General features: G+C 31.3%; 3 protein-coding genes and 2 pseudogenes across 4 annotated transcripts; 1 reads left to right on the top strand and 4 right to left on the bottom strand.

Annotated features, from left to right (window-relative positions):
- Positions 1-2,298: 2,298 nt before the first annotated feature.
- On the bottom strand, positions 2,299-6,489 carry LOC101514488 (protein LATERAL BRANCHING OXIDOREDUCTASE 1-like). 2 transcript variants are annotated; one of them, XM_004505117.4, is made up of 4 exons: positions 6,176-6,489; positions 4,548-5,030; positions 3,155-3,482; positions 2,299-2,720 (listed from the first exon to the last, which is right to left on the bottom strand). In XM_004505117.4, exons 1-4 carry the CDS (start codon positions 6,208-6,210, stop codon positions 2,463-2,465), a joined length of 1,104 nt encoding a protein of 367 aa, XP_004505174.2. In that variant the 5' UTR covers positions 6,211-6,489; the 3' UTR covers positions 2,299-2,462. The 2 variants fall into 2 exon arrangements, with proteins under 2 accessions (XP_004505174.2, XP_027192026.1); XM_027336225.2 differs by having other exon boundaries at positions 4,548-5,024.
- On the bottom strand, positions 6,275-8,674 carry LOC105852288 (putative pentatricopeptide repeat-containing protein At3g25970; annotated as a pseudogene).
- Positions 8,675-10,589: 1,915 nt separating this feature from the next.
- On the bottom strand, positions 10,590-11,744 carry LOC101501518 (probable CCR4-associated factor 1 homolog 11). Its single transcript, XM_012717102.3, has one exon. The coding sequence runs from the start codon at positions 11,538-11,540 to the stop codon at positions 10,704-10,706; it is 837 nt and encodes a 278-aa protein (XP_012572556.1). The 5' UTR covers positions 11,541-11,744; the 3' UTR covers positions 10,590-10,703.
- On the top strand, positions 11,563-12,531 carry LOC105852287 (peroxidase 7-like; annotated as a pseudogene).
- A 678-nt stretch (positions 12,532-13,209) lies between these two features.
- On the bottom strand, positions 13,210-13,667 carry LOC105851178 (probable CCR4-associated factor 1 homolog 11). Its single transcript, XM_012717086.1, has 2 exons — positions 13,571-13,667; positions 13,210-13,532 (listed from the first exon to the last, which is right to left on the bottom strand). The coding sequence occupies exons 1-2, from the start codon at positions 13,665-13,667 to the stop codon at positions 13,210-13,212; spliced, it is 420 nt and encodes a 139-aa protein (XP_012572540.1).
- Between the last annotated feature and the right edge of the window lie 2,454 nt (positions 13,668-16,121).

The following is a 16,121-nucleotide window of genomic DNA, read 5'->3' as shown; positions in this document are numbered from 1 at the left end:
CAATTGTTTTAATCTAAAACTCTTGAATCGATTGCAAAGCACGAAGAAATCTATAAGCTTCACTTATCATAACTGAGCACTTAGAAAAAAATTATTTAATTTTGTCTAGGACAAATTTGTCACTATTGTCACATATATGCATGTTCCGATTTCAACTCTATTTTGCAAGAATGAAAAGACATTGCATTTGTATCTGCTTGTTATTGATTATTTTCATACGATCACCCCTATATGTAACACAGAAGCAATACGGGCTTCTTGAACTTGAGGCGCTAGCTACCAATTATCAAGAAATTTCAAACCGCGATGGATTACTTGCTTTGTCATCTCGTTAGTATTATTTCAAATTTTATTGTTGTGTTGTTGCCACGTGCTTACACCATTGTGTTGCTACTGCTCCATCCATAGCCTACAAAACTGAAAGAAAAAACATAGTTGCAACATAAGTTGTATGAGTTGTTGCATTATGCACCAAACTAGTGAACTCAATTTGATGCCAAATCTGCTCACTGTTAGGACAAAGAAAAAAAAGGGTGCATTGAATCCTCATATCCATCAGTACACAAAGCTCAGTTTGTTGGACACTTGATCCCACAGTCTTGAGCTGAGTAGGAAGACATTCGCGATAAATTCGCCACAATATTTTATTTTTTATGTTAGGTGGCACCTTTAATTTCCATTTGTAAAATCAGTTATGAAAAATATATATGCAATATGAACCGAATAAATGTTGTTACTTTATGCTTGCTAAACACGGATATCAGATTTGATTTAGTAAAAAAGAGAAGTGTGTAGAATTTTTGCGTCAAAGTATGAGTAAAACTTGAAGTAATCAAAGGTTCATTCTACTTTTTTGATATAGGTAAGAATAAGACTATCCACACATAGATTGACTTGTCGATCATCAAGAGTAGTAGGTCGTGAAATACATGAATCATCACTAAGCCAATTCTCATCGCACATCAGAATCAAAGTGACATTCTCAATGTTCCAACGATTTTTTGCTTTTAATATAGGTTTTATTGTCCAAATGCTTCTCCAAACATAACTTGGATTATGAGCAAGATTAGAGACAAAATAATCACTTCTAAAAAAAATATTTATTTTTAAAGAGACTAGCCATTATTCAATTTGGATTGGATATAAGTCTCCAACCTTGTTTATCAAAAAAGAGAAAGATTAAAAGCACTTATACTTTTGAAGTTCATCCTTCCATCTACTTTATACATTGAAAGTTTGTTCCAATTTATCCAATTAATTCCTTTTCGCATTTTTCTTCCTTTTCTCCACCAAAATGAGTTTATCATTTTGCTATTTCATCTCTCAATGAAAGAGGAAGCTGAAAGGTACTAATAACATAGGATGAGATTGCTTGTAGGACTGATCTAATAAGTACCTCTCAACCTGCTTTATTGAGACACTAAATATTTTGATATATTATTGACTTTAATTAATACAGTAAGCAACGGAACACATTCTTTGTGTGTGCAATAATACTTTGTTAACTAAACACTAAAATTAAAGGCCGATAATAATTAATTTTTTGAGTCAAACATAATAACTTTAAGTGTCTCATTTGTAATATTTATTTATCTTAAATTATCTGTCTCTTTACAATTTTTAATGAAATATTAGTTATTTACTGGGTCTTGCTAACAAGGCAAGTATTAAAAAATAAAAAGTAGAAAATTTATCTTAAAAACAACAAAATTTAAACTTTTAAGCTGATTATACAAGTTTCAATATCTTATTTATAGATTTGGATCACTAATGATTATACTTGAGGCACTTATTAACATTTGTCTTACTTCATTCCACTAATATACACTATATTATATATACCTTTGTTTACTGGATATCAATTAATCTAACTACTCTAGTAACGACAACTAATAAAACTATTTGAGTAAACAAAACTCATTCATCATTGTAAAATCAATATAATTGATCATTTTCTTAAAAATTGTATAAAATTTAAATTAGACATTTCTAATAAGATGATGAGAGAATTAACTTAATTTTTCTTTATTAGGAGATAAAATATTTGCATACATATTGTACACTAACAATTTTAAGAGTTTAATTATTATACAGAGTCAATGTAAATGTTTTATAGTGTTAACACATCATAACTATTCTCATGATAACTTTAAAATTATCTCTAATAATTTAACAGTTGTGAATAACTGAGAGTATAATTTTTTTTTACATTAACTGTGTATATAAATTAAATCTCAATTTTAATATCAAATTTAATTGCAGCCACTGTTACAGAAATAGATTATTAATTTAAACATATGAAAAGAAAAAAATTTATTAATAACAGTACTATCTTAAAAAGAGTTGTTATCAAACTCTTACCGGTAAACTACATAGATATTGTCTAAATTAAATCAATCTTAATTTTATTATGTAACTGTAGCTGAACTAAGTGATAATTTTATTAAACTATCTATCCATCTCTAAGATAACTTATAATGATAAATTTGAAGATTCTCCACATCTTGTTTCTTGAAATTGCTTCCTATTTTGTGGACAAAAAATTTACCCCATTTATATGGCCTATATTTTGATGGGTTTTGTTCGTTTATAAGCTCCTCCAAAGGCTTGATTTCAGCGTCATGTCCTGGGTTTAAGAAGAACGGAATAGAAAACCTGTCTTTCTTCGTGTTCACCGTTACTCTGTGCTCCACACTCTCATAGACATCATTACTCCAAACCTGAAACAATAAACCCAATTCTAACATTAATTCATTTAGGACGGGCTAGTAGACTAAACTTCTATCAAGTCTCAATTGAATAAAGAGTCATTTTCGTCTCAATGTGTGAGTTGTTGTAACAATAGTTTTTGAATGTATCAAAATTACAAAAACATATTTATACATGTCTGTTGTTAGTCATTTTGATGCTTGAATATGTTTTTAATTTGTTAGTTTAATCCTCAAATGTATTTTCGTTGGTAAATTTAATCTATAAAATTACTAACAAAAGAGATATTATATATATATTGCTCAACGTGTTTATTTTCATCTTATGCCGGACTTCTTTGCTCACACTTATATTCCAGCATCTACCAATTATCCAGTTAAATAAAGCAATTCATATGATTAAGTGGCAAAAAAATAACACACAATATGAGTTAGGCCAAAAGTACCTGAATAATATCACAAATGTTGATAATATAAGCATCTGGGGTTGGCTTCACTAGAACCCACTCTTGATCAGTTTTACGCTTCACTTCAAGACCCCCAACATCATCTTGGGCAAGAATGGTTAAGGCACCAGCATCCTTGTGCCGTCCAACGCCAAGAGCTAGGTGAGGATAAGGGCATGGAGGATAGTGATTGAATCTAATGAAGCTAGTTTGATCCTTGAAGAATTCTTCAAACCTCTTTGCTTCAACACCTAAGCTTAAAGCTATGAGTTCCAGCAACTTATATGCCAGCTTTTCCATCTCTTCAATATACTCTTCAATTATAATTCTGCTCATGTTGACATCAATTTTAAACATAACCACAAATTGAGTATCAATATTCTACTGTTAAATATCTTAAATGTCCCAAAGAAAAAGACTACTGTATTTCAAATGAAACTATTCATCGTGTAGTTAAACACTAATCTAACAATTTGGTTCTGGGTAGTGTATAGCTCAACCCCATAAACCATAAAATCGGCTCAGCAAGGTCATATCACATACTCTCAACACGCCTCCACTCATACACGAGATGGCTCTAGAGCAAGAATGATCCAATAACAAATGACCCAAAGGCTAGGTAGTTAATCCCATATAACAATGTGTTGCGGCCAACTCCAAAAGTGGGATATCGCGCTCCGGGATAGGTGGGATAACTACTATTTTTTGGACAAATTACACGAATAATACTATATAAGCCTATATTTAATGCAAAATTGACAAATGATTCAAACTCTGAAAAATTCATAATTAATAATAAAATTCCACAAGCCTTACTCTTAGTCAAAACATACATTGAAATACCAACAAAAGTCAAGGAAATAAAGATGATGCATATTGAAGTCTTTAACACACAGTAATAAAATAACTAAATATTAAAACTCAAATCCATGTTCTAGCATAGGAATCAAAGATAAACATCATCTTCATTAGCATATTCTTCTTCCTCTTCTTCCTATGTGAAAGTTGAAACAACAAAGAGAAGGAAGAAACAAGAAATAATAGCGAGATCTCCCTGGGATTAACTACGCCGGACTAGCGGGATCTCGCCGGGATCTTGCTTCACGCTGTCGCGGTCAAGCACTACACTGTATCGGGACAGCGGGATGAATCTCACCAAAAAACGTTGGGATTAACTACCTAGGCCAAAGATCTAATATAGTACTCCGGTATTATCTTAAAATTTAGATTGTGTATGATTCGGACCCACAAAATCAATTCATAATGCGTCGGATACTCATCACTTATAAACAATTTTCCAATCCTATCATATCCAATTCACATGAGACTTTCAATAATTAATGAACGAATAATGAATAATTAGTAAGGATTGAAAATTAATTAACTTAACTACCTGAATTGTGGAGGGTATTGAGGGGATGGATTAGACCATTGAATAACCCGATTATCAAATTCATCAGAAGTCAGAGGAATAAAGGTGGGATCTTTAGAAAGAAAATCAAACACTTCTTTCCAGTCTCTAACGTTCTTGGTATGCTCTGTATCATAATAACCAGTAGGATTGATCTCATCTCTTCCAACTTTCTTCTTATCCTCCAAACTCTGAGCAAAGAACTTTCTAGAAGCTTCCTCAAGCTTCTGCCTAAGACTAAGGGACACCCCATGGTTTGTGACTTGAAAGAAACCCCACTCTTTGCATGCAGTTCCAATTTCCTTCACTAAGGTATCAATGTCATATTGATCTGGAGCTGCATGGGGGAGTATAGGGGAGAGGTCAATTTCGGGAATTCCTTTGGCTTCGATAATGGATAGTTTTGGTCTATGTTGTTGGTCTTGGACAAAAGCTGGGTCCACCTCTCCCATTGTTGTTCTGTTGCTAGAGTTGATAAATCAATGGTTAAGATGGTTTATTGTGTTTCTCTTATATAAAGGTTGTTTACAAATGACAAAAAATATGTGTAGGAAAATTGTAAAAGCAGAATCAGCATTATTGGCATTGTTAGTCCAAGTACATACAATGAATCTGGACTAGTTTTGGCATATCTGGATTTTTCCCGTCACATTTTGAAATTCAACTTATATTAATAGTGTGTGTATTTTTTTTAAAGATGCTTGCGGCAAAACTGAGTGTGCATGGAGAAGAGGGGTATTACGGGTTCAAACTCGCGCCCTAACATATCAAGGGTCCCTGCAGTCTTTTACCCTTTAAGTTGTACTTATAAGATTGTATGTATCTTAACTATATCGGTTGTGTTATTTGAACACCAAAATATAAACACCCTATGAATTTATCTTTATCTCTCTCAGTTTTTATCTTTTACACCTTGCGTATATTTCAAAAATACACAAAAAAACGAAGGACAGTATTTGACAACAATATTCTGATGTTCAAAACATAAAAAATAGAGTGAGTATTTACTTTAAAGAATTAAGATACACATAGAAAAAAAAAAAATATATATATATATATATATATATATATATAGGATTTAATTATAGTTTTATAAAATTTTGAATATATTATTTTTGGTCTCTAGAAAAGTTTTACATGTTTTTTGCTTGTGTATTTATCAAAAGACTTAAAACTTAAAACACTTCATATTTATACTTTTCAGAAACTAAAACCATTTGAAAAATTTATGGTAAGCTAACATTTATATACCTCTAATTTTATTGTTGTAGTAGTACAATGGTTTAGATTGGGATACCGGAGAAATATTATAAAGAATGTTTACAATTCGATCTTCAGTACTAACATTTATGCTTCTCCTACCAAATAAGCACCGCAAAGATAAATTTTGGAATGTCCAATCTTGAACGAACGATCGAGATGAGTGTGACTGTGTGCAGTCACAACACAACCCAGAACCCAATATTACCGTTGGGCTAAGGTTCTCACTTCATCCTCTAATTAAGAGGTTAAATTAATTAAGCAATTCATAAAATTGGGAAATAAACACAATAATTATCAGGCTGATAGTCAATAAATTTTTTATGTTTTTGGGAATGCGCATGTAGTACCTGAATGATATCACAAACATTAATAATGTAAGCATCTCGGACGAGCTTTACCAGAACCATTTGTTGATTTGTTTTACACTTCACTTCAAGTCCTCCAACCTAATCTTGGGCAAGAATGGTTAAGGGACCAGAGTCCTTATGTGGACCAACACCAAGAGCAAGGTGAGGGTAAGGGCATGGAGGATAGTTGTTAAGTAAAGCTAGTTTGATCTTTGATGAAGAATTCTTCAAATCTCTTTGCTTCCTTGATTTTGAGCGCCTTAGACTGAGAGGCATACCATTGCTGCTATAGAGATTATTATATGGATATAATAGAGTTAATGGTTGCTGTTAAATGCTCTACAGTTTCGTAAATAACATCAGAACAAGGATGTGTTTTATCTTCTACAGAGAACAAATGAATATTGTTGTTCAACTCTATCCAACTGCACCCTGGATCTTTTCTCAATTCCAAACTCTGCAATCTCTTCCTAATTTTTGTCTTCTTCCCCCATCTACCTTGTAATGCATACATGTTTGACAGCATAACAAAAGCAGATATTGGATTTGGATCCAAACTGAACAACTTCTCAGAAGCCCTCTCTCTCACTTCCACGTCATTCCAAAAACACGAGGCATTAAGCAAAGCTCCCCAAATTACACCATCTGCTTCAACAGGCATTTGTGTGAGAAACTCATCTGCTTCTTTCACGCGGCCTGACCGGCCAAGAAGATCCACCACACATGTGTAATGTTCTATTGTTGGGGTTACTTTGTAGCTTTTCTGCATTGAGTGGAAAATTTTCAAACCTTCATCAACTAGACCGGCATGGCTACAGGCAGAAAGAACAGCAACAAAAGTAGCAGCGTTTGGAACAACTCCTTGAACTAACATCAAGATGTCCGTGATATGCATAACCATTAATAAGAGCTGTCCATGCTGCTACATTGGGTGAAAATATGCTGGTGAATGACCTTTGAGCATCAGCCAAGCGACCACATTTGGAATAAAAGTCAATGAGAGCGGTCCCAACGTAAACATTTGCCTGGTAGGGTGTTTTGGCTAAGTGAGCATGAAGCAACTGTCCTTGTTGAAATGAACAAAGACATGCGCAGGCACGAAATAGGACAGAGAACGTTGATCTGCTATACTCTATTGATAATCTGCGCATAGTCACATACAATTTTAATGCCTCATAGTGCTGACCATTATGAATGTAACCCGACATCATAGAATTCCACGTTACACAGTTTCTTTCAACTTTAGTTTTGTCAAAAATCTTCACAGCTTCATCAAGTTCACTGTTTTTGGAATACACAGAAATCATAGTATTTAAGGAGGTTAAATGTTTGAGACTCATTCTCTCAAACAACTTTTTCGATTTTTCAAACTGACCACTCATAGCATAACCTTTAATCATCAAATTGTAAGAGATCGGATTTTTCTCTCTCAATCTATAAAAGATCATCTCAGCTTCTTCGATCCTCCCCATCGAGACAAGACCACCAATTAGCGAGTTAGTAACGTTAAAACAAGCTTCTGCTGCCATGCTCTCATAAACTCTCTTGGCATCATCTACATTTTCACAAACACAATAAAATTCAGCAAGAGCACCACCAATTGAGTTATCAAAATCAAAACCTTCCTTAATGCAAAGTCCATGAACAACCTTCCCTGCATACAAAATCCTGAGTCTAGCACAAATCCTTATAACACAATCCAAAGTAAACTCATTAGGCAACACCTCAGAACTCCTCCTCATACACCCAAACAAATCCAAAGCCTTCTCACACCCATCTTCCCTCTTCGCATAACCCGATATCAACGTAGTCCAAGCCACAACATCCCTAACAGGCATCTTTTCAAATATTTTCATAGCATGGCACATCATGTCGCACTGCACATACCCTGCAAGCATCAAACTCCACAACACGTGATTCTCATCACGAAGCTCTTCAAAAACCAACTCAGCTTCTCCAATTCCAAAGCAGTGCACATAGAAATACAACAAAGCACTCCCCACAAGGCCAAACCTTTCGTGACCAGATTTCAAAAGGAATGAATGAACCTGTCTTCCAAGAAACAAAGACTCAGCGTGTGCGCACGCGCTTAAAACTGCGGAAAAAGAAATCTCATTGAACTTGACGCAAGAGCAGTGCATGAAGGAAACAAGAGCCAGAGCTTCGGTGTACTTCTTCCATTGGGAGTAGCCAGAAATCATGGTGTTCCATGAGGAAATTGTTCTAAGCGGCATTTCATCGAACTTGTGGCGTGCTTCTTTGAGTTTCCCTGTTTTGGCAAGGTGAGCGATGGAGATGTTGGTGGATATCACGTGAGAGGGATGGGGTTCCGAAGCTTGCAAGAGGGTCGTGAAAAGTTGAAGTTTTTGTTTCCGTTTCCAAATGGTGCTCACTGGGCAGAATCTGAGATATAGGGTCATTTTGCGGGAAACAAAACATGGTGTTTTTGCGAGGGTTAGTCGTTACCTCATCAAAACAAATTATGTAATATTGTCTTTAGAGAAAACAGAGCTTCTCTTTAATTATGAATTAAATTATATATTTAAAGATTTAGGTGCATATTTTAAGACTTAAAAAATATAATTGTCATTTAAATATTATTTTAATATAATTTTCTTATGTTTCAATTGCTTCGCAATATAGAAGTTTTTTATTTATTTATTTATTATATTCTACATTGAATTTTTAATGTATGATACAATTGAGAGATTAAATTTTAAATGGTACTAAAATCAAAGAAAGTACAATAAAACAAAGCACAAATAAGAAAGGCAAAATTAGGGATGCCAATAGGTAGGGTTTGGGTAGGGTACTATAGTACCCGTCCCTATACCCGCAATTTAAAAAAATACCCATATCTGTGTTCGTACATTCTTGGGTATCAACTTTAATACTCGTACCCTTAAAGTGTTCGTACCCATACCCGTTACCCACACTTTAACTAAAAAAAATCGATAAATAAATGATATTATTGTAATTAAATTTAAAAATTATTCAAATATCTTAAATCCAATCATAAAATATTATAAACCAAAATATTTTCTAACTCAAAATATTTCAAATGAACACTTGTTACAATACACATTTAAATATTTATAATAATATTTTGTGAAATTGCAAGTCATACAACAATATTATCTGAGATAATTGATACAAAGTTGCAAGTATAATTATAAAGTCACGATTAATAAGATATAACTATTAGTTATAAAATCACAATTATTTACTATTTATCATAATCAGATTCTTAAAATTTTTACAAATGTTTATGTTTCAATTATAAATATTGTAATGGTCCAATTATATTAATAGATGTTAAAACATAAAAAAAAAACAATTAATTAAACTAAACACTAATATAATAAATAACATAATAAATAAATAATATATTTATATAAATAACCAAATAAATAATATATTTATAAATAATATATTTATATTAAATAAATAATAATTTTGATACAGTTTATATTTTAAATTTCTCAAATTGGAATATCTAATCAAAAGAGAATGGCAACATGTTTTTAATTTCGTTAATGTTATGTTGCCTAGTCAACAAACTGTCTGATCCTGCTTGATGAGATTTTCCAATGGTATGATGTGATGTTGTCCACTTTGGTAAATGAATAACTTTGTATGGATTGAGACGAAGAGATAGTCATGAACAACTCGGTATATCAAATTCATACTCTAAATTTCACGCTCAAACTTCCCTGATCAAAATTGAGTTTAGATCAGGTTCTTCGAAATTCTACTTGCACATTGTTATTATAGTTTTAAAATAAATTGCAAGAATAGCATATTAAATGTAACATTATAGTTGTACTTCATTTTTTTTTATAAATATTTTACGACTTCATAAGTTTAAAAAATAAATCCTACCCTTAATTTCAAAACCCTTCATCCAAACATACCACAAGTTTGTGTTATCAAAGTGTAGTTGTTTAATAATAGTCGCTATTATTGTAGTATTTTTTAAGATTTTATTCTTCTAATGATTATTATAAACAAAATATTGCAACCCTCTTAAAAAAACTTCAATTCTAAATATTGCAGATCCTAGTCTTTGGCTTGGAAATATACATATTAAAAATGTACACTACAACTAAGTTCAATTTTTTTACTTTATATTATCATGAACAATTCTGATTTTAATCCAACTTATTTAATTTAAACATGTCTTAATTAGTGCAAATCATAGTGTATATTAAAATAGTCTATCGTTCACAATATAAAACTCCATCATACCAATTTCAAATCTCTCATTTTAGATTGGAATCAAATTACTCTTCATTACACAAATCAAATTTTCTGATAGAAAACTATCTACAATTATCATTTTAAAATTAATTAAAATATCAAAAGAAACTTGCATAGGAAAATGAGAATAAATATCAACAAAATTAAAGAATCAAAATAATTGTATTTTCATATAATGTATAGTTTTACAAATTATATTTATGAGTTTCTCTAAAGAGTAATCTCTAATAGAAATAAAACACTTTACAATTTATATTTCTCTGTTTCTCTAAACTTTAATCTCTAATCCAAATAGAACACCGGCGTGTTTTTGGACTTCATTGTTAACGAGATCAATCATTCTTTGAAATGAATGCCATGTCAACAAACTATCTGATCCAGCTTGATGAGAATTTCCGACTGCCCGACCCACGTTCAATGTAGTAGCTACTCGCTCAAGTCCACCGTACAAAGCATTGCAGAACCGAATTATATGTTTAATATCATAAACATTGTCTCCGAAAAAATTCCTTAAAAGGTGCAGAAAATCTTCCAATTTGTCAGGTAAATTTTGTCGAGTCAACGTTTTCACCAAATATCCAAAGTCATAGGCACTGTGGAAGGTAACCCAAACAACGGATTTGTTGAACACGAGACCAGACGTAATCAACATTTCACCGAAACGAGCAGAATCTATCCCATGAGAACGATTGCGATTGAAATCAATCCCTTGACGGCGGAGCAGCTCAATAGAAGCAGGATTACAAAGATCACGCTCTATATCAAAATCGCAGAAATTGAACTGCCATACATAAGCTTTGTTACTTCCAAACTGAGGGAAGTTACCTTTAGCGTCAGTTAGAGTGAGACCGACTTGAATGAGTTTCAAATTATCAACGTTGGCTTTCAAGTATTTATAGCAATCAGCCGGTTGAGGTTGGCGGCGGTGAAAAGGGATAGTGGCGTCAACGGTAGAGAAATGAATAACTCCGGGAAATTCAGTATCCATTGATACGACAGGATACCTACCAATAGCTTCACGAATCAGATAAAACTCGTATGCTAAATTGGACGCCCATACTTCTCTGATCAAAATCGATGGAGGTTCTTGATTTGGCTTCGACATTGTAATCGGATTCGAGAGACGTATGAGAACAAGAGAAAAACAATTTCTTGATACTGAAATCGGATTCGAGAGACTTGAAAGAGAAAAAAGAAAGCTTTTCTTGATTGTGGTCTGATGAGAAAGAGTAGGAGGGATTGATTTTTAGTTTAACAAAGACTGCAAGATAGCTTTATGTATAGCTGTCTTTGTAATTGTGGGCTCGACTCAGCCCAAGACTTAGAAGATGTAAAAGTAAAACAATAAAAGGGCGTCTTTTTTAAGAACGACCCCACTTTGGCCCCATCCATCATTCGCTTGCATTTTCATGATTGTTGCAATTAGAGTAATCACAAAACTCAATCTCTATTTAAATTTGACAATTTTTTTTAATTCCATAAAATAGGATACTTTTAATTCTGTAGAGATGTACCTAACATTTCAATAAATTAAAAAGTATTGATCCATTTGAATTGTTTTCTTTAATTAATATAAAATGCAGGATGTGATGCATCAATTTTGCTAAACCACAAAGGGAGTGAAAGAACTGCTTTTGAAAGCAAAACCTTAAGATGATTCCAATTGATTGATGAAATAAAGTTTGATCTAGAAAAAACTTGTCCAAGTACAATTTCATGTGTTAAAGACATTCTCACAGCAACTGCAAGAGATGCAACAATATTTGCAGGAGGACCATTTTGGGAAGTACCATTCGACCGAAAAGACGGTAAAACTTCAACTATCAAAAGAAGCAAAATCACAAGGCCATGAAAACATCACATGTTTACTGAATTTCTTTGAAGAAAGAGGACTTGACATGCTTGATTTGGTTACTCTAGCAGGTTCACACACAATTGGTAGAACCACTTGCTATTCTGTTATGAACAGGATTTACAATTTCAATAATACTGGAAAACATGATCCATCACTTAACATATATTACTTTAAACTTTTGAAGAAAAGGTGTAAAAGTGATTTTGATATGGTGCATCTTGATGTTATAACTCCAAAGTGATTATTATTATTATAAACAAAATATTGTAGCTCTCTAAAAAAACTTCAATGCTACACTTAAAGTTAACAATACTTATGTTCAAAATATTGAAGATCCTATACAATCTTTGGCTTGAAAATATACATATTAAAAATGTACACTACAATTAAGTTCAATTTTTTACTTTATATTATCATGAACAATTCTGATTTCAATTCCATTTATTTAATTTAAACATGTCTCAATTAGTGGAGATAAAATAATCTTTCTGCAAATCATAATGTATATTAAAATAGTCTATTATTTACAACATAAAACTCAATCATACCAATTTCAACTCTCTCATTTCAGATTGGAATAAAATTAATCTTCGTTACACAAATCAAATGTTCAAGGAGAAAACTATCCACAATTATCATTTTAAAACTAAATAAAATATCAAAAGAAACTTGCATAAGAAAATGAGAATAAATATCAACAAAATAAAAGAATCAAAAGAATTGTATTTTCATACAATAGATCGTTTTACAAATTATATTTGTCAGTCTCAAAACTGTAATCTCTGATCCAAATAGAACACTTTACCATTTATATTGTTTTGTTTCTCTAAACTGTAATCTCTAATCCAAATAGAACACTGACATGTTTGCGGATTTCATTGTTAACGAAATAGAGATCAATCATTCTTTTAAATGCATGTCATGTCAACAAACTATCTGATGCAGTTTGATGAAACTCTCCAATCGTCCGACTCCGACTCACATTCAATACACTAGCTACCCGCTCAAGTCCACCGTACAAAGCATTGCAGAACCGAACTACATGTTTAATATCATAAACATTGTCTCCAAAAAAATTCCTTACAACATAAAGAAAATCCTCCAATTTGTCAGGTAAATTCTGTCGAGTCAAAGCCTTCACCAAGTATCCAAAATCATATGCACTGTGGAATGTAACCCATACAACGGATTTGTTGAACACGAGTCCAGACATTATCAACATTTCACCGAAACGAGCAGAATCTATCCCATGAAAAATATTGATACGAAAGGATACCTACCAATAGCTTCACGAATCAGATAAAACTCGTATGGTAAATTGTAAGCCCAAACTTCTCTGATCAAAATCGATGGAGGTTCTTGATTTGGCTTCGACATTGTAATCGGATTCGAGAGACGTATGAGAACGAGAGAAAAACAATTTCTTGATACTGAAATCGGATTCGAGAGACTTTAAAGAGAGAGAAAAGAACTTTTCTTGATTGTGGTGTGATGAGAAGAAAGATGATTGTTTTTTAGTTTAACAAAGACGCGAAAACAGCGTTATGTATAACAGTCTGTGTAATGGTGAGCTCCATTCAGTGTCAGCCCAAGACGTCAAATACTTAAAAGTAAATCTATTAAACGACGTTTGTTTAAAAGTAAATACAGGTGTGTTAAGTATAGGAGTGTGTGGAACTGTGCGCCGACTTTCTCCTTGTACAACATCCAAAAGAGTCAAGGAGTTGAGGTTGGACTTGAAGTGGGACCCACAACAGTTCTTGTTGCACTACCCTCGTGTTTAATGTTCAAACTTCGGTCAAATAGTCTCCACCCGTTTTCAGGCTCAAAGGTCACACAGTTCAGTACTCCCTCTAGGTTGTTATATAATTATTAAATATGGTAGTTTAAATATATTTTTTATTAAATTTTCTTGATTTCATATAAAAATAAAGATATAATTAATAATTTACCTTTATTATAAATCACCTACTTACAATATTAATAGATTAAATTAAGTTTAATTAACGTTTATTTATATTGAGTTCAATAAATATATACACTTTTTCTATAATTGAATCCCGAGTTAGTTATTTTCTGGGCAAGTTATTCATAGTCGAAATAACTCAGATGATATAGTGAGATACATGGTTCATGATCATGAACCACAAAATCACAAAAGAGAGAAAATGGCTCAACTGAAAGTATATTGATCACTAAAATTACGGAAATATTTTTTATTATGTCAACCACAAGAATTACACAAACATCACCCGCAATTTCCACCAAAAGATTAATTTTATAAGTTTTATTGAGTGAGCCAACATAAAATAGATTATATATAAAATATTTTCAATAAATCTCATGCATGTTCGAGTATTTAATCGGGGATATAAAGCTTATAAAAGTCTTCATCACCACTTAGTCATAATATATAGGCTAAATTACATTTGTGCTCCCTTACTTTAATTTCAGGTAACGTTTTAGTTATTTATCTTCTTTTTTTTTTCCGACTTGGTCCTTTATTTTAATTTTAAGTGACAATTTGATATTTTATGTTTTAAAATTTCAACAATGTTATCCTTTTTTATACAAAAATTCAAAAAAAAATTTAATCAAAACTCATAAAATTAATTATATTCTTCAATATAATACAAACTTCATCAAATTCGTAACGCAAATCTTCAAATAAATTCATATTTTCATACTTTATTTGAAATTGTTAGGAATAAAGGACTAAATCGGAAAGAAAAAAAAAAGATAAGGGATTAAAACGTTATCTAAAATTAAGTTAAGGGACCACATATGTAATTTAGCTTAATATATATTATAGGCAAATATTATTATAGGTATACATATTTTTATAGAGAGAAAAAAACAAAATTTTGAAGTGACTGGGACCTATCTCATGTCATACTTAAGCTCCACCCGTGCTTCTTGTACTAAATAATATCATTGTTTTAATTGTGGAACAGGCAAAATCAGTGGAACAATTAAAATCAACAATATTATTTAGCGTGACAACTCGAGAAGTGTTTTAAAAAAACCCATGATTATATGTGGATGTGACTTTTGCAAAATAAAAAATTAATATGAAAAAAATATATAAAATTGATCTTTTCATGAAAATCATGTGTGAAGTTTGTGTTATTCTTGTATTTTGTAAATTTATCCTTTGTAATAAAAAGAATTTCACCATCAGTAATATTTAACATAATCAAAGATATATTTGAAGTATTGTGTTGGAACAAATTTAATCTTTCACTTATAGTAAAATAGAGGGACTAAAACTGTATTTAAGCCTAAATTATAATAACATATTACCACTTATAGAAATAACATATGTCATAAAATCAAGTTTGATATATTATTATGTATAGATTTTTTTTTTTTAAATTATAAATTTGCTACCACTTTTTAAAATTTAAACATATTGTTCTATTGATCTACGTTAATGTTTGATATATTTGAAAATATCATTATAAAATAAAATTAAAATAGAATGTGATACGATAGTCTAAAATGTCATATTTGATATCAAATATAATATTAAATTAAAATATTTTGAAATTATTTGGTATTTTAAATTAATAATTTAATAGTTTAAAATATATATTAGATTTAATATTAGATTTGATTTGGTTTGCAAAATAATTGTATAAACTTAAAAGTTATATCTTTTTAGAAAGACTAAGCTTAAAATATTATAATTTTATAGGAATTAAAAAAAAATAGATTTAATAACATAAAGGATTATAAATTTTAAAAAATAAATTCAATGTTCTTTTTATTAGAGTTTATAAAGATTAGTTTATTTGACTTGATTATATATGCATTTGTAAGTCTTCAAAC

The sequence above is a fragment of the Cicer arietinum genome, chromosome 6 (genome assembly GCF_000331145.2).
Source record: "Cicer arietinum cultivar CDC Frontier isolate Library 1 chromosome 6, Cicar.CDCFrontier_v2.0, whole genome shotgun sequence".
NCBI classification, from domain to species: Eukaryota; Viridiplantae; Streptophyta; class Magnoliopsida; order Fabales; family Fabaceae; genus Cicer; species Cicer arietinum.
This window is presented reverse-complemented; position numbering and strand designations above follow the sequence as displayed.

What these genes read in the sequence shown, in the direction of transcription:
- LOC101514488 (XM_004505117.4), bottom strand. Translation starts at nt 6,210, where the DNA reads ATGCTTACATTATTAATGTTTGTGATATCATTCAG. An exon ending in CAATACCCTCCACAATTCAG is followed by an intron (nt 3,483 to 4,547) that starts GTAGTTAAGTTA and finishes CAACATGAGCAG; the next exon opens with AATTATAATTGAAGAGTATA. An exon ending in ACATTTGTGATATTATTCAG is followed by an intron (nt 2,721 to 3,154) that starts GTACTTTTGGCC and finishes TTATTGTTTCAG; the next exon opens with GTTTGGAGTAATGATGTCTA.
- LOC101501518 (XM_012717102.3), bottom strand. Translation starts at nt 11,540, where the DNA reads ATGTCGAAGCCAAATCAAGAACCTCCATCGATTTTGATCAGAGAAGTA.
- LOC105851178 (XM_012717086.1), bottom strand. Translation starts at nt 13,667, where the DNA reads ATGTCGAAGCCAAATCAAGAACCTCCATCGATTTTGATCAGAGAAGTT. An exon ending in TCTGATTCGTGAAGCTATTG is followed by an intron (nt 13,533 to 13,570) that starts GTAGGTATCCTT and finishes TTCATGGGATAG; the next exon opens with ATTCTGCTCGTTTCGGTGAA.